The sequence below is a fragment of the Somniosus microcephalus genome, chromosome 30, assembly GCF_052327205.1.
Source record: "Somniosus microcephalus isolate GS21.2 chromosome 30, FLI_Smic_1.0, whole genome shotgun sequence".
NCBI lineage: Eukaryota > Metazoa > Chordata > Chondrichthyes > Squaliformes > Somniosidae > Somniosus > Somniosus microcephalus.
Window position 1 is genome coordinate 24,604,180 of NC_141016.1, and position 18,027 is coordinate 24,622,206.

The 18,027-nt window shown below is 48.3% G+C and overlaps 1 protein-coding gene across 9 annotated transcripts in view; it reads left to right on the forward strand.

The window, feature by feature from the left end:
- The window catches only part of LOC147098019 (ankyrin-1-like), a 378,257-nt gene that overhangs the window by 226,958 nt on the left and 133,272 nt on the right, over positions 1 to 18,027 (forward strand). For all 9 annotated transcript variants that reach the window (XM_085971217.1, XM_085971219.1, XM_085971218.1 and 6 more), the window contains 6 exons: positions 1,436 to 1,534; positions 4,727 to 4,825; positions 6,124 to 6,216; positions 10,325 to 10,397; positions 13,990 to 14,095; positions 15,199 to 15,286. In XM_085971217.1, the coding sequence (XP_085827343.1) occupies positions 1,436 to 1,534; positions 4,727 to 4,825; positions 6,124 to 6,216; positions 10,325 to 10,397; positions 13,990 to 14,095; positions 15,199 to 15,286 (558 nt within the window). The remainder of the gene's footprint in view (positions 1 to 1,435; positions 1,535 to 4,726; positions 4,826 to 6,123; positions 6,217 to 10,324; positions 10,398 to 13,989; positions 14,096 to 15,198; positions 15,287 to 18,027) is intronic.

The window sequence follows — 18,027 nt, forward strand, 5'->3', positions numbered from 1 at the left end:
TTTAGAAGGTTAAGCAGTGATCTGATCGAAGTTTTCAAGATATTAAGAGGAACAGATAGGGTAGATAGAGAGAAACTATTTCCGCTGGTTGGGGATTCTAGGACTAGGGGACATGGGAGAAATTGGGTCAGTAGCGCCACCTGTTAGCGCCTAAAGAGGCAGTCAGTGGCTGTAGCGCCACTGGCTGCGCCTCCCGCGATATTCAGCGGGGGCGCTAATGGTGGCATTAGCCTGTTGCGCTGCGCCGCCACCGATGACATCATCGGTGTGCGCAGCGCCCCATTCGCGCCCCGATCGCGATATTTGGTAGCGAACGCCGCTGTAGCGCCGTTCGCTACCCGCGCCCGGTTCACGGGGCCTTGCTGCGCCGGCAGAGGCGCAAGTTAAGGTGAAGGTGCGGGGTGGCCGCTTTTTTCGGCGGCCGCCTGCCAGCACCTCTGTCCCCGGCCTCCAGATCCGCCCCCCCCCGCGGCATTGCCGGCTGTTTCCCGAGAGCCCGGCACTTCTCCACGGTGCCGGGCTCTTTTGCCGGCACTCGCGCTCAAGGTTCGCGTTGCTGCAGGCCCCTCCCCCTTAACAATGGGAGGAAGGCCTGCAGTACCGCAGCGCGCCGTGCCACAGCGTGTGGCGCTGCGGCACGTTGCGCTGCGATATTCAGTTTCAGCGCCCTAAGAGGGACGCGGAGCGCCTCGAGCCTCACTCCGTGTCCCTCTTGGGGCACTCACGCTGAATTTGAGGCGATCGCTAATGTGGCGATCGCGGCGCAAAATCCAGCGCCCAGGCGAACTTTGCGCCGCTTTGGCGCCTCCAGCGAATTTTTAGCCCATAGTCTAAAAATTAGAGCCAAACCTTTCAGGAGTGAAATTAGGAAATACTTCTCCACACAAAGGGTGGTAGAAGTTTGGAACTCTCGTCCGCAAACTGCAAATGATGCAAGATCAATTGTTAACTTTAAGTCGGAGATTGATAGCTTTCTGTTAACCAAAGGTATTAAGGGATATGGGCCAAAGGTGGGTATATGGAGTTAGATCGCAGATCAGCCATGATCTCATTGAATGGTGGAGCAGACTCGAGGGGCTGAATGACCTCCTCCTGTTCCTACGGTCCTATAAAGGTCAGGGCAGGAGACTGGCTGGTTCTGCACTGGAAGGAAAGAGATTGAGTCTTCCCTGCCATTCTTCAACACTTCCTCACAATGATTTGGCAGGGCCTTGGCTAACAGGTGTCCTGCCAAACTCATAGTTGGGAATCGCCAGGAACCAGAAAGCACAGGAGAAAAAATGAGTCCAAAAACGAAAAGAGGTGTGAATGTTTTTTTTTTAAGCAGGCAGTCATCCGCAGATTGTCCATGGTCAGTCGTGTTTGGGCGTGACTTGTATGATCTTATGTTTGCAGTAATGCTGTGTAAAAGAAATGACTGTTTTGTGTATTACAGACTGGATACACCCCGCTGCACATGGCCTGTCACTACGGTAACATAAACATGGTGAAATTTCTACTTCAGAACAACGCCAATGTTAATTCCAAAACAAAGGTACTGCCACTTTCTGACCAGCTCTTTAATATTGGGGCAGAAGGCGTAATTAAATGTTGTATTGGTTTACACATAACACATTCATGGACGGAGTAATCAAATGCAGTGTCATAGCAACCGGGCCAACCCCTTTCCAAATCCCTGAACAACCATCTAAACCTAGGCACATTTCAGGGCCCCGATATTTACGGGGAACCCGACGAGGTCAGGGACACAGAGGTCCTATCACATTTCACGGCAGGACCTCATTGTAATTTTTTTTCTGCCGTTTCCCGCCTGGCAGCCAACCAGATGGGCAGTCTGGGCGGTGGCCAGGGGAGGGAGATCAGCAGCAGCAGGAGGCTACAGCTGCGGACCCTTGGGGACAGTCCCCGGCAATCGGGCAGTGGGCAGGCTACAGATCGAGGCTTGGGGGATGGGGGGGTGGGGAGGCAAAGGGTCACCGATCGTAGCAGGAGCTAGAGGGAGGCCGAAGGTTTCCCTGAGGGGCCGGCGGGGAGCACTCCTGCTCTTCCTGACCTGCACGGAGTGCTGTAAAAGGCATTTAACCTATGGAGACAGCAGCTCCCGCCTCCCTTTCTCTGCCGGGTTTCCCGAGCCCTGGGAAACCTGCGTGGCAGCGGTTAAATTTAAATCGGGATCCCACCTACAAGACGGGACACTCGCAATCCACGCAAACTGCCGGCGTAAAAATGGCAGCAGGCACGTCCGTGTCGTGTTGGGTTCACGTTTTACAGGGTTTAACCCCCCCCAACTTCCTTCGACCCATCATGGGGGGGTTAATAGCAAGCCCCATGTTTCTGGGGAAAGCAGTATATTTAGTGCTGGTCTTGAGTTAGCTGAAAGCGGGGAAAGAAACGGCATTTTACTGTAGCACCAACTGGTATGAGGAAATACAAATACAGGGAAAGACTTGAAGAATTGGGTCTGTTTTCTTTAGAACAGAGGTGGTTAAGGTGAGATAGCAAAATACTGCAGATGCTGGAAATCCGAAATAACAACAGAAAATGCTGGAAAAACTCAGCAGGCCAGGGCAGCATCCGTGGAGAGAGAAACAGAGTTAACGTTTCGGGCCAAACCGAAGTCTTGACAAAGGGTTTCGACCCGAAACATTGACTCTGTTTCTCTCTCCACGGATGTTGCCTGGCCTGCTGAGTTTTTCCAGCATTTCCTGTTGTTGTTTTGGTTAAGGTGAGATTGGATAGAGGTGTTTACATTTATGAAGGAATGGAACGGAGTAGATAGAAACAGACTGTTCCCAGCGGTTGAGCGGTCTAGAATGAGGGGGACATAGACATGAGATTAAATGTAAGAGATCGAGGGCAGAGAGCAGAAGCATGCTTTTCCACACAGTGGGTCGTGAGGCTGTGGAACGCACAACCAGAGCTCGAGACTGAAGCAGAGGCCATGTCACCATGTAAGAATAGGTTAGACAGGTGGTGGAAGGAAAGTGGGATGAAGAGATTTGGGAAGCGGGCGGGCGCATGGGGTTAGGAATACTGCCCGAGTGGAGGATAAACACCAACACGGACAGGTTGGGACAAATGGCCTGTTTCTGTGTTGGAATTTCAATGGAATTCTACTGTTTAAAGGATGACAGAATCTGCCTTCAGAATGCAGCCCAGTCCTGTCATTTCCTGCTGTGTTCCGGCAGCACTCCCCTCTGATTGGGCGAGTCCAACTCTAGGAAGCATCTCTAAGGTGATCAGGCGAGGAAAGGCGAGACAGCCTGCTTCAGGTTGGTACAAATCCGCCTCTGAGGGTGGAGGGATTTTGAAGATGAATATTAGTGGGCAAAGGGATTCAAATTGAGGTCAGCCTTCAGCGCTGTGGATAACGCTGAGCCTCCCGTGTTAAGTACAACTGCAACAGATAGCAGGCTTAAAGGGGGCAGTGACACTGCATCATTTTGGAGCAGGTTCGGCTTCAGGGACAGCCCACTCACGGGGATACACTCAAACTCCGCCAAATTGGCTTGTGTGGCATCTCTTCTGATTTCTCCTCCGCTCGATTGTTCAAATACATTTTTTTTGGAAGGAGAAATGTTCACAGCAGATGCGCTCCCTGATGCAAAGGCACCGAGTCACCATGGATGCGAGGCTCGACATAGTCAATGCCTGATCTATCTAGAGCTCGCTGGCTCACTCTCGGTGTGGGGGGAATGGATCGGGCGGGAAGGCCACTTTGCAATGCTGAGGTGCACCATCCACCAGCAGATGGCATTGGCACACCATTGCCCACCTTCTCAGTGAGAGTTTAAGGTGTCAGGGAAAAGGATCTACAGGAAACTTTTTTTTATCCGGCACGGACGGGACCGACGTGGTGCCGGTTCATCAAAAATTCCGGATAACCGAACGCTATAGTAAAAGATACGGAGCTGAGAGCTCCGTATAAAGCAATAAACCCTTAGCAACAGCTTCAGAACAATGGGCACAAGTTGCAAGCGTCTCTGTAGCTTAGCAACAGCTGCAGCCACACCCTTGCACAGCAACAAATGGAGTAAAAAAAGTAATAAAAGTTACCTGAACCTACTCCTGAATTTTGCCGGTTAACCGAGATTTCCGGTTATTTAGGTGCCGGTAAATCGAAAGTTTCCTGTAGATGGAAAATACAAGGAAGAAAGTCACAGTAGGAGCCAGGATCAGATGGAGGCGGTGCAACAAAGGTTCACTAAATTGATTCCTGGGATGAGAGGGCTGTCCTATGATGGGTGATTGTGTAGAATGGGCCTATACTCTCTGGAGTTTAGAAGAATGAGAGGTGATCTCATTGAAACATACAAGATTCTGAAGGGGATTGACAGGGTAGATGCTGAGAGGCAGGAGTGTCTAGAACTAGGGGACATAGTCTCAGGATAAGGGGTCGGCCATTTAAGACTGAGATGAGGAGGAATTTCTTCTCTCAGAGGGTTGTGAATCTTTGGAATTCTCTGCCCCAGAGGGCTGTGAATGCTGAGTCTTTGAGTGTATTCAAGGCTGAGATCGATAGATTTTTGGACTCTCGGGGGAATCAAGGGATATGGAGATCGGGCGGGAAAGTGGAGTTGAGGTCGATGATCAGCCATGATCTTATTGAATGGCGGAGCAGGCTCGAAGGGCCGTTTGGCCTACTCCTGCTCTTATTTCTTATGTTCTTATGACAGTTCCATGTATAATGTACACTTGTGTTTATTTACTCCGTCTCTCTCCGTAGATTGGCTACACACCTCTGCACCAGGCTGCACAGCAAGGTCACACGGACATTGTTAACCTCCTCTTAAAGCACGGCGCCTCTCCAAATGAAATCAACTCGGTGCGTTACGAAACCAGAAATCTTTCCATTTTTTGTGTTATTTACACAGAGCAACAGTGACAACACTGGGCAGCTAGTTGGAATGCGCCTGCATGAGGGAGGGAGCTGAGTTAACACACATAAGGTAGCTGAATGACCCTGGGAGATGACTATCTGTGACTGTTAATTCAACCCCCGCACATTGTCGGAGTTTAGTAACTCCTCCCAGCCAGTCCTACAGCCACTCAATGCTTAAACAAAAATATTCCAGATCTTGGATAAAAACAGACAGCAACAAGAAATGTTTAAAATCAATTCTATATTATGTGCTTTCCTGACACCTCAGCTGGTTATGGTAATGAGCAGGTGAGCAGCAAAGGCCAGAAGGCATTAGTCCCTTGACTTTTTATTCGTTTATGGGATGTGAGCGTCGCTGGCAAGACCAGCATTTATTGCCCATCCCTACTTGCCCTCGAGAAGGTGGTGGTGAGCCGCCTTCTTGAATCGCTGCAGTCCGTGCAGTGAAGGTGCTCCCACAGTGCTGTTAGGGAGGGAGTCCCACGATTTTGACCCAGTGACGATGAAGGATCGGCCGATAAACTTCTAAGACAGGATGGTGTGTGACTTGGAGGGGAACTTGGAGGTGGTGGTATTCCCATGCACCTGCTGCCCTTGTCCTTCTAGGTGGAAGAGGTCGCGGGTTTGGGAGGTGCTGTCGAAGAAGCCTTGGCGAGTTGCTGCAGTGCATCTTGTAGATGGTACACACTGCAGCCACGGTACGCCGGTGGTGGAGGGAGTGAATGTTTAAGGTGGTGGATGGGGTGCCAATCAAGACTGTGCTCAGTTAGCTGGTCTTTGCCAAGTGGCAGTACAATTAACCTCAGCGTTCCTGGATTAAGCAAGCAAAGATAGCCCAGGATTCCAGCTCCTGATCACTCTCCAGCAACTCCTGCGGGATGTGCACGAGTGGAGACGTGAGACGAGGACAGTATTGGGCCCAGCAGTGACGCCACCTCCCTAAGTTGAATAACCAGGCAACATCACAGTCAAAGCTCACCCATGAATGATGACCACTCGAGTGAGGTATGAAGGGTGCCTGCAGCCCATGGAACTATACTCCAGCAATGAGTCAATGCCCCCAAAAGAATCCAGGGGAGAAAACTGGCAGATAAAAAGGGAGAGAGAAAAATCTAAATTCTTTTTACAATGGTTTCAGCTTGCAATGAGGTCTTTGCCCTAGTTGAGGTGAGCTTGTTTTGATCACTAATTCTCTGTCTGGTTGATCCTGATAACAAGCAATGTTGCTGATCCACTTTCAGAATGGCAGTACTGCGTTGGCCATCGCGAAGCGACTTGGCTACATCTCTGTAACGGACGTCTTAAATATTGTTACTGATGAAACCACGAGCATGGTGAGTGTGATCAGGAACGACTGGCGTGTTGACGAACTCAATCGGAATTCCACGTTGGTTGCCCGCGAATCCTGTCACAGTTGTACCGAGCGTTCGGCCGCATGTGCCAGCTGGAGAAAATAAATGGTGTCAGGAAGCTGTAGCAGACTCTTGGGGGTTCGTTTCAACCCTACTTGTCTGGGGGTAATTCAGCTCCCTCTGGGTGGGCAGTTAAAAACAAGGGGGGGGGCCCTTGCCTGCTCGTATCGCAGCCCTTTCCTGATGTTGCAGGATTCTGCGGGTGGATAAGGTGCCCGCCCAAAGCAGGGCTCGGGGAGTAAGTGCCCTGTCTGGTTTGATCCCTGGTCTTGTTGATTCAGTTGGCGGGATCCCGGTTAAAAATAACCGAAGGGCCCCTTAGCCAGGAAGTGCGAAATCAGCCAAGGCCATTCCTGATTGCATTGATCCCAAAGATGTTTTATAAATATATTAAGAGTAAGAGGATAACTAAAGAAAAGGGTAGGACCTATTAGAGATCATGAGGGTAATCTGTGTGTGGAGGCGGGAGATGTCGGTAAGGTTCTTAATGAATACTTTGCGTCTATTTTCACAAAGGAGAGGGGCGAAGCAGACATTGCTATCAGGGAGGAGGAGTGTGAAATATTAGATGAAATAAACATAGTGAAAGAGGAAGTCTTAAGGGGTTTAGCAGCTTTAAAAGTGGATAAATCCCCAGGCCCAGATGAAATGTATCCCAGGCTGTTAAGCGAAGCAAAAGAGGAAATAGCAGAGGTCCTGACCATCATTTTCCAATCCTCTCTGGCTTCAGGTGTGGTGCCGGAGGACTGGAGGACTGCTAATGTGGTACCCTTGTTTAAAAAGGGAGAAAAGGATAGACCGAGTAATTACAGGCCAGTCAGCCTAACCTCGGTGGTGGGAAAATTATTGGAAAGAATTCTGAAGGACAGGATAAATCTTCATTTAGAAAGACGTGGATTAACAAGGATAGTCAGCACGGATTTGTTAAGGGAAGGTCATGTCCGGCAAACTTGATTGAATTTTTTGAGGAGGGTAGATGAGGGTAGAGCGTTTGATGTAGTGTATATGGACTTTAGCAAGGCTTTTGATAAGCTTCCACATGCCAGACTGGTCACGAAGTTAAAAGCCCATGGGATCCAGGGCAAAGTGTCAAGTTGGATTCAAAACTGGCTCGGAGGCAGGAAGCAGAGGGTAATGGTTGATGGGTGTTTTTGTGACTGGAAGGCTGTTTCCAGTGGGGTTCCGCAGGGCTCAGTACTAGGTCCCTTGCTTTTTGTGGTATATATCAGTGATCTAGACTTGAATATAGGGGTACGATTAAGAAGTTTGCAGATGATACTAAAATCGGCTGTGTGGTTGATACTGAAGAAGGAAGCTGTAGACTGCAGGAAGATATCAATAAATTGGTCAGGTGGGCAGAACAGTGGCAAATGGAATTCAATCCGGAGAAGTGTGAGGTAATGCATTTGGGGAGGGCTAACAAGGAAAGGGAATACAAATTAAATGGTAGGACACTGAGTAGTGTAGAGGAATAAAGGGACCTTGGAGTGCATGTCCACAGATCCCTGAAGGTAGCAGGCCAAGTAGATAAGGTGGTTAAGAAGGCATACGGAATGCTTGCCTTTATTAGCCGTGGCATAGAGTACAAGAGCAGGGGGGTTATGCTTCAACTGTATAAAACACTAGTTAGGCCTCAGCTAGAGTACTGCGTGCAGTTCTGGTCACCACATTACAGGAAAGATGTGATTGCACTAGAGAGGGTACAGAGGAGATTTACAAGGATGTTGCTGGGAGTAGAGAATCTTAGCTATGAGGAAAGACTGGATAGGCTGGGTCTGTTTTCCTTGGAACAGAGGAGGCTGAGGGGAGACCTTATTGAGGTGTATAAAATTATGCGGGGCATAGATAAAGTGGATAGAAAGGACCTATTTCCCTTAGCAGAGGGGTCAAAAACCAGGGGGCACAGATTTAAAGTAATTGGTGGAAGGTTTAGAGGGGATTTGAGGGGAAATTTCTTCACCCAGAGGGCGGTGGGGGTCTGGAACTCACTGCCTGAAAGGGTGGTAGAGGCAGGAACCCTAACCACATTTAAAAAGTACTTGGATGTGCACTTGGGATGCTCTAACCTGCAGGGCTACGGACCAGGAGCTGGGAAGTGGGATTAGGCTGGATAGCTCTTTGTTGGCCGGCGTGGACACGATGGGCCGAAATGGCCTCCTTCCGTGCTGTAACTTTCTATGATTCTGTGATCCCCGGCTGGACGCTGGGAGAGGCCGGGCTTGGGCTCGCCGTGAAACACGCTGCAGTCGAATAGCCCATCGGCACCAACAGGAGTCAGCACCTTCAGGACGCAGGATGTGAAAATAAATACATAAATCAAAAGTTCCGCTCAACCCGTAACTCCCACTGATGCCGTGAGCACCTGCAATTCAAACGTAGGTCAGCTAAAACTCAGCAAGAGTGAACACAGGGATATCCAAGTTGGTCAGAATCTTTTGTAACGCTCTGGGGTTTTTCCCACTTTATTTCATGAAACGAATCATTACAAAACAAAATAAAACAAAACAGGAAAGCATCAAACATTTAACTGCGAACAGTCAAAGTATAAACAATTTTTACAGAACTCTTTTGAGAGAAAGATTGTACAGTTGCAGCAAGACCTGGACAATATTGTATTGAGGCTTGGTTAGACCACACTCGGAGTACTGCGTACAGTTCTGGTCGCCATATTATAAAAAGGATATAGAGGCACTGGAGAGGGTGCAGAGAAGATTTACAAGGATGATACCAGAAATGCGAGGGTATACATATCAGGAAAGGATGAACAGGCTGGGTCTCTTTTCTCTTGAAAAAAGAAGGCTGAGGGGTGACCTAATAGAGGTCTTTAAAATTATGAAAGGTTTTGATAGAGTGGATACAGAGAGAATGTTTCCACTTGTGGGGAAGAGCATAACTAGAGGCCATCAATATAAGATAGTCACCAAGAAATCCAATAGGGAATTCAGAAGAAACTTCTTTACCCAGAGAGTGGTGAGAATGTGGAGCTCGCTACCACAGGGAGTGGTTGAAGCGAATAGTATCGATGCATTTAAGGGGAGGCTGGACAAACATATGAGGGAGAAGGAAATAGAGGGTTATGCTGATAGATTTAGATGAGGAAAGACGGGAGGAGGCTCGAGTGGAGCATAAACACCGGCATGGACTGGTTGGGCCGAATGGCCTGTTTCTGTGCCGTATATCCTATGTAAGATTCAGGCTTGGGCTGACAAATGGCAAATAACATTCGTGCCACACAAGTGCCAGGCAATAACCATCTCCAATAAGAGAGAGTCTAACCACCTCCCCTTTGACATTCAACGGCATTACCATCGCCAAATCCCCCACCATCAACATCCTGGGGGTCACCATTGACTTGAAACTTAACTGGACCAGCCACATAAATACTGTGGCAACAAGAGCAGGTCAGAGGCTGGGTATTCTGTGGTGAATGACTCCCCAAAGCCTTTCCACCATCTACAAGGCACAAGTCAGGAGTGTGATGGAATACCCTCCACTTGCCTGGATGAGTGCAGCTCCAACAACACTCAAGAAGCTCGACACCATCCAGGACAAAACAGTCCAGGATGGTGTCCCATGAATGAATTTTTTTTTAAGTTGTTTCCAGATTGGTGCAGTTTTAGCCTTTCTTAACACTACATTTACATGAGGGTGCATTGATGGTATAGTTGTACACATATGTACAGTGATTTGAAATGTTTCAGGGTTCAGGCAGCCATGGGGTGGGGGCTCGCACAAGCACAGAGGGGCAATGCTTCCTTTAATGGGGCATTGTTTGGTTGAGTCACGTTCTGCTGTACCTGCTGGTGGATGTGCTCCCATCTTCCATCGGCGATCAGCCATCTTTGGTTTCTAGAAAGAATTGAGGAGCGTAGCACTCCCAATAGATGAACAGGGACGGAAATGAAAGTTGCGCCTCGGAAGAATGGAGTGACCAGGCAAACCGCACTCTGCGGGAAAGCATATACTGGGCTGTAAGGAAGTGCTCAGAATCGAGTGAGATTAACACCGTGTGCCTGTGTTTTCCTGACAGACTATTACAGAGAAGCACAGGCTAAGCTTTCCTGAAACTGTTGACGAAATCTTAGATGTTTCGGAGGATGAAGGTGAGTGACGCAATCAGACAGCGACACCTCTCGGCTAGAATCATCACCTTGTTCATTGAGTCATTTCAGGAGAAAAAAAATCTTCTTTCAAAATAGCCTGACACACTGTTATGTTTTGTATGGGTTACATGTGGTTTACCCCGAGAAAGATATGGCTGCAGACTGAGCTATTTCCTTATTTAACTCCTTAAAATGAACTCAGCATGTAAAAATCTGATTTTTGTCATACAATCAAAAAAGACGCCTCACCAGATCTGTATATTTGTGATGTTTGAACGATAATAATTTGTATTTTTATAGCACCTTGAACATAGAAACGTCCCAAGGTGTTTCACAGAGGGAAATAAATGCTGAGCCAGGAAGGCAGAGGTGCGGAGGGGTGACTGAAAGCTCGGTCAAAGAGATTGGACCTTTTTAAAAGTGGAGAAGTGTGAGAGTTTTAGGGAATGAGTTCCAAAGAGTTAGGACCAAGGCAGCTGAAGGTCCTGCCACTGTTAGTGAGTCAAAGGGAGGAAGAGATACCCAGAACGTGAGAGTCAAAGGAAGAGAGGAAATACAGGGCCGGAGGAGATTGTAGAGATTGTGTGTGGAAAGGCCACGGAGGGATTTATAGGCATGGCCAAGGAATTTTCAGTATAAGTCACGTCTTTCGTGTGTTAATGGTTCTAAGTATAGGCGAGCAGCCTCTATGCTGATAAGATGGGTGAGGTTTATGCCCAAATGGCAACTCTGAAATAGGGGAGTAGTCAATGTTTCAGACAGAGCCCTGGGGTTTTGTAGTAATTTGGATAATTTTGCACAGATACGTGCAAAACTAATTTCCCAAAAATGAGGCTTTATGTTTGAAATCTCTATTGGAGAAATTGTAAAAAAAAATAGCCTTGTTGTCCAAACAGACTGAGGCTCCCTGGAGTGTCTCTCCCTTTCTACCTCTCTACATCTGTACTCTTCGAAGTTCTCTCTTAATGAGCCATTAACAGGATCACTGCTTTGAAATATGAGAGTGCAATTTAGTTTGTGGGTTGTTGCTCATGGAGAGAGTCCTTCTCGACGTGACGTGAAACCACTGGTGGAGGGCCTGCACTGCCAAGAAACGACTCCAATCTGAAACACACAGTGTAAAACGCATTCCTAAAGTGATTTGTTCGACCGAGCCCGTTGGGACTTTGTAACATGATAACACCATATAACTGCAAGTATTATTTGAAAAGAATTGGAAGACACCACAAATAGCAAAGTCCATAGGACAGGTCGTAATATTCCTTACACTATAGTCATGATTATAGTGACCTTTGAATAATGTTCCAAAATAGCAGAAGAATTACACTCTGATAACAAGTGAAAATATTCTCAAATATGTCTGTATTAAGCTATCTGCGTTTGTAGATATGTTCAGATGCAGCAAAAATAGGCAATACAAATTGATGGAAGGGGATATTTCCCCTTCCAACAATGTTTGGTTAATAAAGGTGAGCCTTTGCCCTCAAGCTATGGTGTGGATGGCATCGTCACCAGGCACTGAGACTCTCCACGTTCCGTATCGCACGTTGAGAGTCACATCCGACAATTATTTGCCATTCCTTCAGCGGTGAAGTGGTATTTATCAAGTGGAATACACTGTCTAAGTGGGAACACCTCACGGGCCGGAAAAATGAGTGATTAAATACTCACAGCTTGGCCAATACAAGTTCGAGAGGAAGCTAAATAGAAGGGGAAAGTGTGTGAGAGGTCTGCAGAGAGAGTGGGAATCACATAGAAGAGAAGGGAAGAGTCTGATAAAAAGAGGGAAAAGGTCAGGAAGAGTTGAAGACAAACATACGGGAATGACAATCGGAGAACATAAGTGAGAATGGGAAGCAATGGAGACATAAATGAGATGGTGAAAACATGTGAGAGGCACACAGAAAGTAAAAGAAACAGAAAAACGTGGAAGATAAAACAGGGCAGGTGGAAGGAATTCAAGTGGAAGACAAGCAGATACACAGTTAAAAAAAAAAGAAAGGCTTGCATTTATATAGCGCCTTTCACGACCTCAGGATGACCCACAGCGCTTCACAGCCAATGAAATACTTTTTGAAATGTAGTCACTGTTGTTATGTAGGAAACGCGGCAGCCAATTTGTGCACAGCAAGCTCCCACAAACAGCAATGTGATAATGACCAGATAATCTGTTTTTGTTATGTTGATTGAGGGATAAATATTGGCCAGGACACCGGGGATAACTCCCCCCTGCTCTTCTTCAAATAGTGCCCTGGGATCTTTTACATCCACCTGAGACGGCGCCTCGGTTTAACGTCTCATCCGAAAGACGGAAAAAGGGAAAGAGACACAATTTTTAGAAAGCAACTTGACAGGAGATTAACTAGTTGCAGCTTTTTCGAAAATGCAAACTGGTTGTCAACTGATATGAATTCATTTTTAACTTGACTAAAGCTTTTAGAATTTCAGCCAAAAATAATTAGACAGTGAGGTGGATAAACAGCAATAAGTACTCGAGAATCAGAGCTGGGATAAGCACTGTGTTAGTTGCAAGCTGCCAAGCTGGATCGTTCTTCAGCCTTCCCAATATTTGGTCCCAGGCAGGGAATTTTATTGCCCACAGGCCATGCTTCTGGGTCACACACCTACCACAAGAGAACCGGTAATTGAGAGCGTTAGTGTGTGCCTTTCACAACTATTCTAGGTGGCTGGAACCTGGCTGTGGAGCTGACTGTCTGTAAGTCTCACGCTGTGCCCCTCTTTCACAAGATGTCTGTGTCTGTCTGTCCGTTTGGGGCTCCAACCTAACACTTGTCACACCTCTCGCAGTATGCGCTGAATAAGGGAACGTGTCACAAAAAAAATGCACGGGGTTGGGTGTGCTCTGATTGCCTCGAAGGTCTAAATGTTGCTTCTCTTGCTTTCTAGGGAATCCCCACACTGTCCTAGGTACGAGTATGCTTTTTGCTTCGAATACCCATCACTGTGGCACATGTTAATCTTAATTGGGGCAAAATCCCATTCCAGGCTGCCTCACGCTGCAGAGCATTGTAAAAAAAATGAGAACAAAATAAAAACCATCTGCGTTTCTCTCCATTCCATCTAGCAGCTGTGTTCACATAACCTCCAGCTTTGAGGACACTTTAATGTCCTAATGTGCTGCTACCATTCCAGCTTTGGGGAGGAGGGTGTTTAAGTAGCTGCTTACTGAAGCTTTTTCATCCAGCTTTGGTGGGGGTAGTTTTAAGTATTTTAGAAATTACTCTGCAGTAATTATACAGCCACATCCAGCACTGAGATCCACCGCAGCCTATGTACTTACTCTATATTGCACATATTTATCGTCTCTGATTGTCTGGTGAGGCGGCGGAGGGCCTCTTACCATCAGCTGACCTGTTGCCTTGGCAGCTCTTTGAAATGGTTTATGGGATGCCAAGTAGTCAGTGACATTTTGCAGCAGTCTGCTTGCCGAGCTGGTCAGGGAACGAGGCACAGCGTGGATGGGTCCAAACAGGGAAAGGAAAAGCAAACGGGACTGTGAGGCACGGGACATTTCTTTTTGCAGAGATCTGAGAGCAGTGGTTGGTGACCTCTTGACCGCTTTGATTTATAGGGGAAGATGTCCTTGGAGGGGACGCAGGCAAATACCTGAAACTGGATGACTCGAAGGAGCACGAAGATGACTTCTTGTCTGCGAAGAAGGCCACTGATTTTGACGTGTAAGGTTCATTGTGTCTGTGCATGGAAGTGTCGAAGGCTGTTTGGTGGGAGGTGGACATGCTGACACTGGTAACTCAGTAGATCAATAAACCAATGGGAAGTGAATTGATCTTCCACACTCCATGGTGGTTCTTGGGCCGCGTGTCACCATGTTAAGTATCATTCAGATCGTTTACATTGTGGTTCCTTTCAGCCATCTGAAGCCAACAGAGCATCCTAGGTAGAGAGCCAACTCCAAATGCAGGACATCACCAAGAGATCCTGCCAAAGAATGAATTAGAGCAGGTGCAATGAGTCTTGATTCCAAGAGTGAGGATATTAAGACGAGGAAGAGACCGTGGCCTAGAAATTGAGTTTTGGCGCAGCCAGGGCTTTAGCGCCGGAAGTTAGTGCCGGAGCTAAGTCGCGCTGGTCGGGCCCAAAATTCACCAATTCTGCGCCCAAACGGCTGCCGGCGCTGCTGAGAGCTGTTTGCGCCTGAAAACTGGCGCTACGCGCTGAATATCGGCGCTATTCCGGCGCTGCGGCGCCCGCTGCGGTGCGGCAGGTTCGGGAAGTGCAGGCTTCCTCCTTCCCTTAAGGAGGAGCTGCCTGCACCCGGCCGCGGCCCGCGAAAATCTTTTTAAAAATGAGCCCGGCACCTCGGACAAGTGCCGGGCTTGCTTCTGTTCCGGGGGGGGGGGGGGGAAGTCCGGGGAGGGAGCTGCGGCCAGGCGGCCGGCGGGAAAGCGGCCGGCCGCCGCGGTGCCTTTAATGCGCCGGCGCAAAGTCATGTAAGACTCTGTTGCCAGAGTCTTAGTTGCGGCTGCCACGGGCGAGGCGGCCGCAACTGAATTTCGGCGCTGGGGCCCGTCGGCATGGCAACCGGGACGCTGCGCACACCGATGACGTCATCAGTGCCGGCGCAGCGCTACCGGTCTACCGCGGCGGAAGGGCCCCAGGCAATTTCGGCGCCGGCGCCAATTGCAGCGCTAGGCCCTCTAGCGCCGCAAAATCGGCGCTAAGGGCACTGAATTTCTAGGCCCGTGTATTTTGGAGGCGCAAAAGAGGAACATTATGGAGAAAATGGTGTGAGTTTTCTTGTGTTTATCATTCTTTCCAGGTCATACTCTCCCGCTATACACAGAATGTCATTTGCTGCCCCGGAAAGCTTAGCTACAAAGGACCAGGTCATAGTTCAACCAGAGCAGGTATGGATACAAAAAAAAAGACTTGCATTTCTATAGCGCATTTCACAACCACCTGACGTCCCAAAGCGCTTTACAGCCAATGAAGTACTTTTTGAAGTGTAATCACTGTTGTAGGAAACGCGGCAGCCAATTTGCGCACAGCAAGCGCCCACAAAGAGCAATGAGATAAAGGACCAGATAATCTGATTTTTTAGTGATGTTGATTGAGGGATAAATATTGGCCAGGACACCAGGGAGAACTCCCCCTCCCCCCCGCTCTTCTTCGAAATCGTGCCTTGGAATCTTTTACGTCCACCCGAGAGAGCCGACGGGGCCTCGGTTTAACGTCTCATCCGAAAGACGGCACCTCCGACAGTGCAGCACTCTCTTAGCACTGCACTGGAGTGTCAGCCTGGATTTCTGTGCTCCAGTCTCTGGAGTGGGACTGTGAACCCACAATCTTCTGACTCCGAGGCGCGAGTGCTACCCACTGGGCTGCAGCTGCCACATACACCATGGCGATGCCAAGTATTTCCCCTTTGTAAGTTGATCACAGGGCCGGAGGGGGACCCTTCGACTTGTGACCTCAGGTTTATCCTCCTGTCCCAGCTATTTTTTTTTAATCCCTCCTCTAGCATTTCCTCCTGAATAATTGAGTAATTCCTGTTCGCCAGCAGTGTCAATCCTCAATCCCCGCAGCAATCAAAGCCATTTTGGCCTTCGTAGCGAGAGGGCTTGAGTACAGGAACAAGGATGTCTTGCTGCAGTTGTACAGGGCCTTGGTGAGACCACATCTTGAGTATTGTGTGCAGTTTTGGTCGCCTTATCTGAGGAAGGATGTTCTTGCCATGGAGGGAGTGCAGCAAAGATTCACCAGGCTGATACCTGGGATGGCAGGAATGACGTATGAGGAGAGATTGGGTCGATTGGGCTTGTACTCGCTGGAGTTTAGAAGAATGAGAGGGGATTGATATACCTATCAATTCATCCAATGAAAAGCGACGAGTTAAGAAAGTAACTATAGGTTTTTATTGGCTAAATAACAGAGCCCACCCTCGTGGGTGATCGGATACAACAAGGAGGAATGCCAGCCAGTCGACTACCTTTATACCTGGGCAGGTAGGTGGAGTCATGGGCGGAGTCAGCAGTGGTCAGCCCAGGTATAACAGCGTGACAAGAGGCGACCTCGTATAGTGATACAACAGTGTGAACAGTGATAACCATAGAGTAACGATATAACAGTGATAACTATAGTGTAACGATAGTGAACGATAAAAGTGGTTTACCACAGGGATCTCATTGAAACTTTAAAAATTCTGACAGGACTGGACAGACTAGATGCAGGAAGGATGTTCCCGATGGTCGGGGAGTCCCGAACCAGGGGGCACAGTCTAAGGATAAGGGGTATGCCATTTAGGACAGAACTGAGTAGGAATTTCTTCACCCAGAGAGTGCTGAACCTGTGGAATTCTCTACCACAGAAGGCAGTGGAGGCCAATTCATTAAATATATTCAAGAAGGAATTAGATATATTTCTTAAAGCTAAAGGGATCAAGGGATATGGGGAGAAAGCAGGGACCGGGTACTGAATTTAGATGATCAGCCATGATCACATTGAATGGCGGAGCAGGCTCGAGGGGCCGAATGGCCTACTCCTGCTCCTATCTTCTATGTTTCAAAGTAAGCTGCAGCCTCACTTATGTCATTAGCCAAACTGGCACTTGTCATGGGAGGGGTTGCAAGTGTATGGATGAGGAGTTTTATTCAATTAGATGTTCTCATTTGAACACCCAAACCTCGATATTAGAGTTGGCGATGTTACCAGATGACATCTAATGTGTTTGTATGCTCCAGGTTCAAGAGTAATAGTCCAGGTCTACAAAGAGTGTGAGCTCATAGTCTTCAAAACCCAACATTTGTATAATTGGTATCTGTATTTAGCAATTTTTCTGGTTAGCTGCTTGCAAGCTCTGATCCATGTGCTCCAGTTGTGGAATGCAGACATTGCAACTTGAATGCTTTGTCAATCAGATTGACATTAAAAACACTCTTCACACTGAAGTAACTGAGCAGCAGTGGCTGTGAAGCACGAAGGGGATCCAAATACTGCCCCACAGAGACGTGGGCTCAGGACTCACACTGCACGCTCGCCGGGGCCAAATCCCATTGATGCCTCTGTTGGAGCTGGCAGGCAGGGGCCAGGCATTTTCCCATAGGCAGAGAGGAAAAAGAATCCGAGACAGTGGCCGGAATTTTCCAGGCTGGTGTCGCGGGCGCAATCGGTGGCGGGTCGGGTGGGGGATGTTGTTATTTTTGACAGCGGGTCAGGAACCCGCAGTCATCCCGTCCCCACGCGCCTTTCCCCCAGGCGCGTCTGTCATCGCGGAACCGACCCGACCGGCAGCGGCGGGCGACCCAATTGAGATGATTAACAGCTAGTTGTCAGACCCTTAACAGGCTTTTTTGACTTACTTTTTCAATTTAACTGCATGGCCACGGGAACCACGCTGCTCGGGAAGCACGTCTGTCAACCTGAGGCGGGAGTTCAGTGGCCATTGCTCCAGCTGATAACTTGACAGCATCAAATGTACAGTAAAAGCTCCCACCTGACAGATGATCACTTTCCTCAGGCAGAAGCTGTTGCTCAGTCCATTTCCAGCACAGATTCTGCAGGTTGCAAGTCTTTCCAGCAAAGTCTCCATCCAGTGTCACCTCATTGGAAGAACTCTCTCACCATTGACAGATCGCTTCCGTCATCTCTA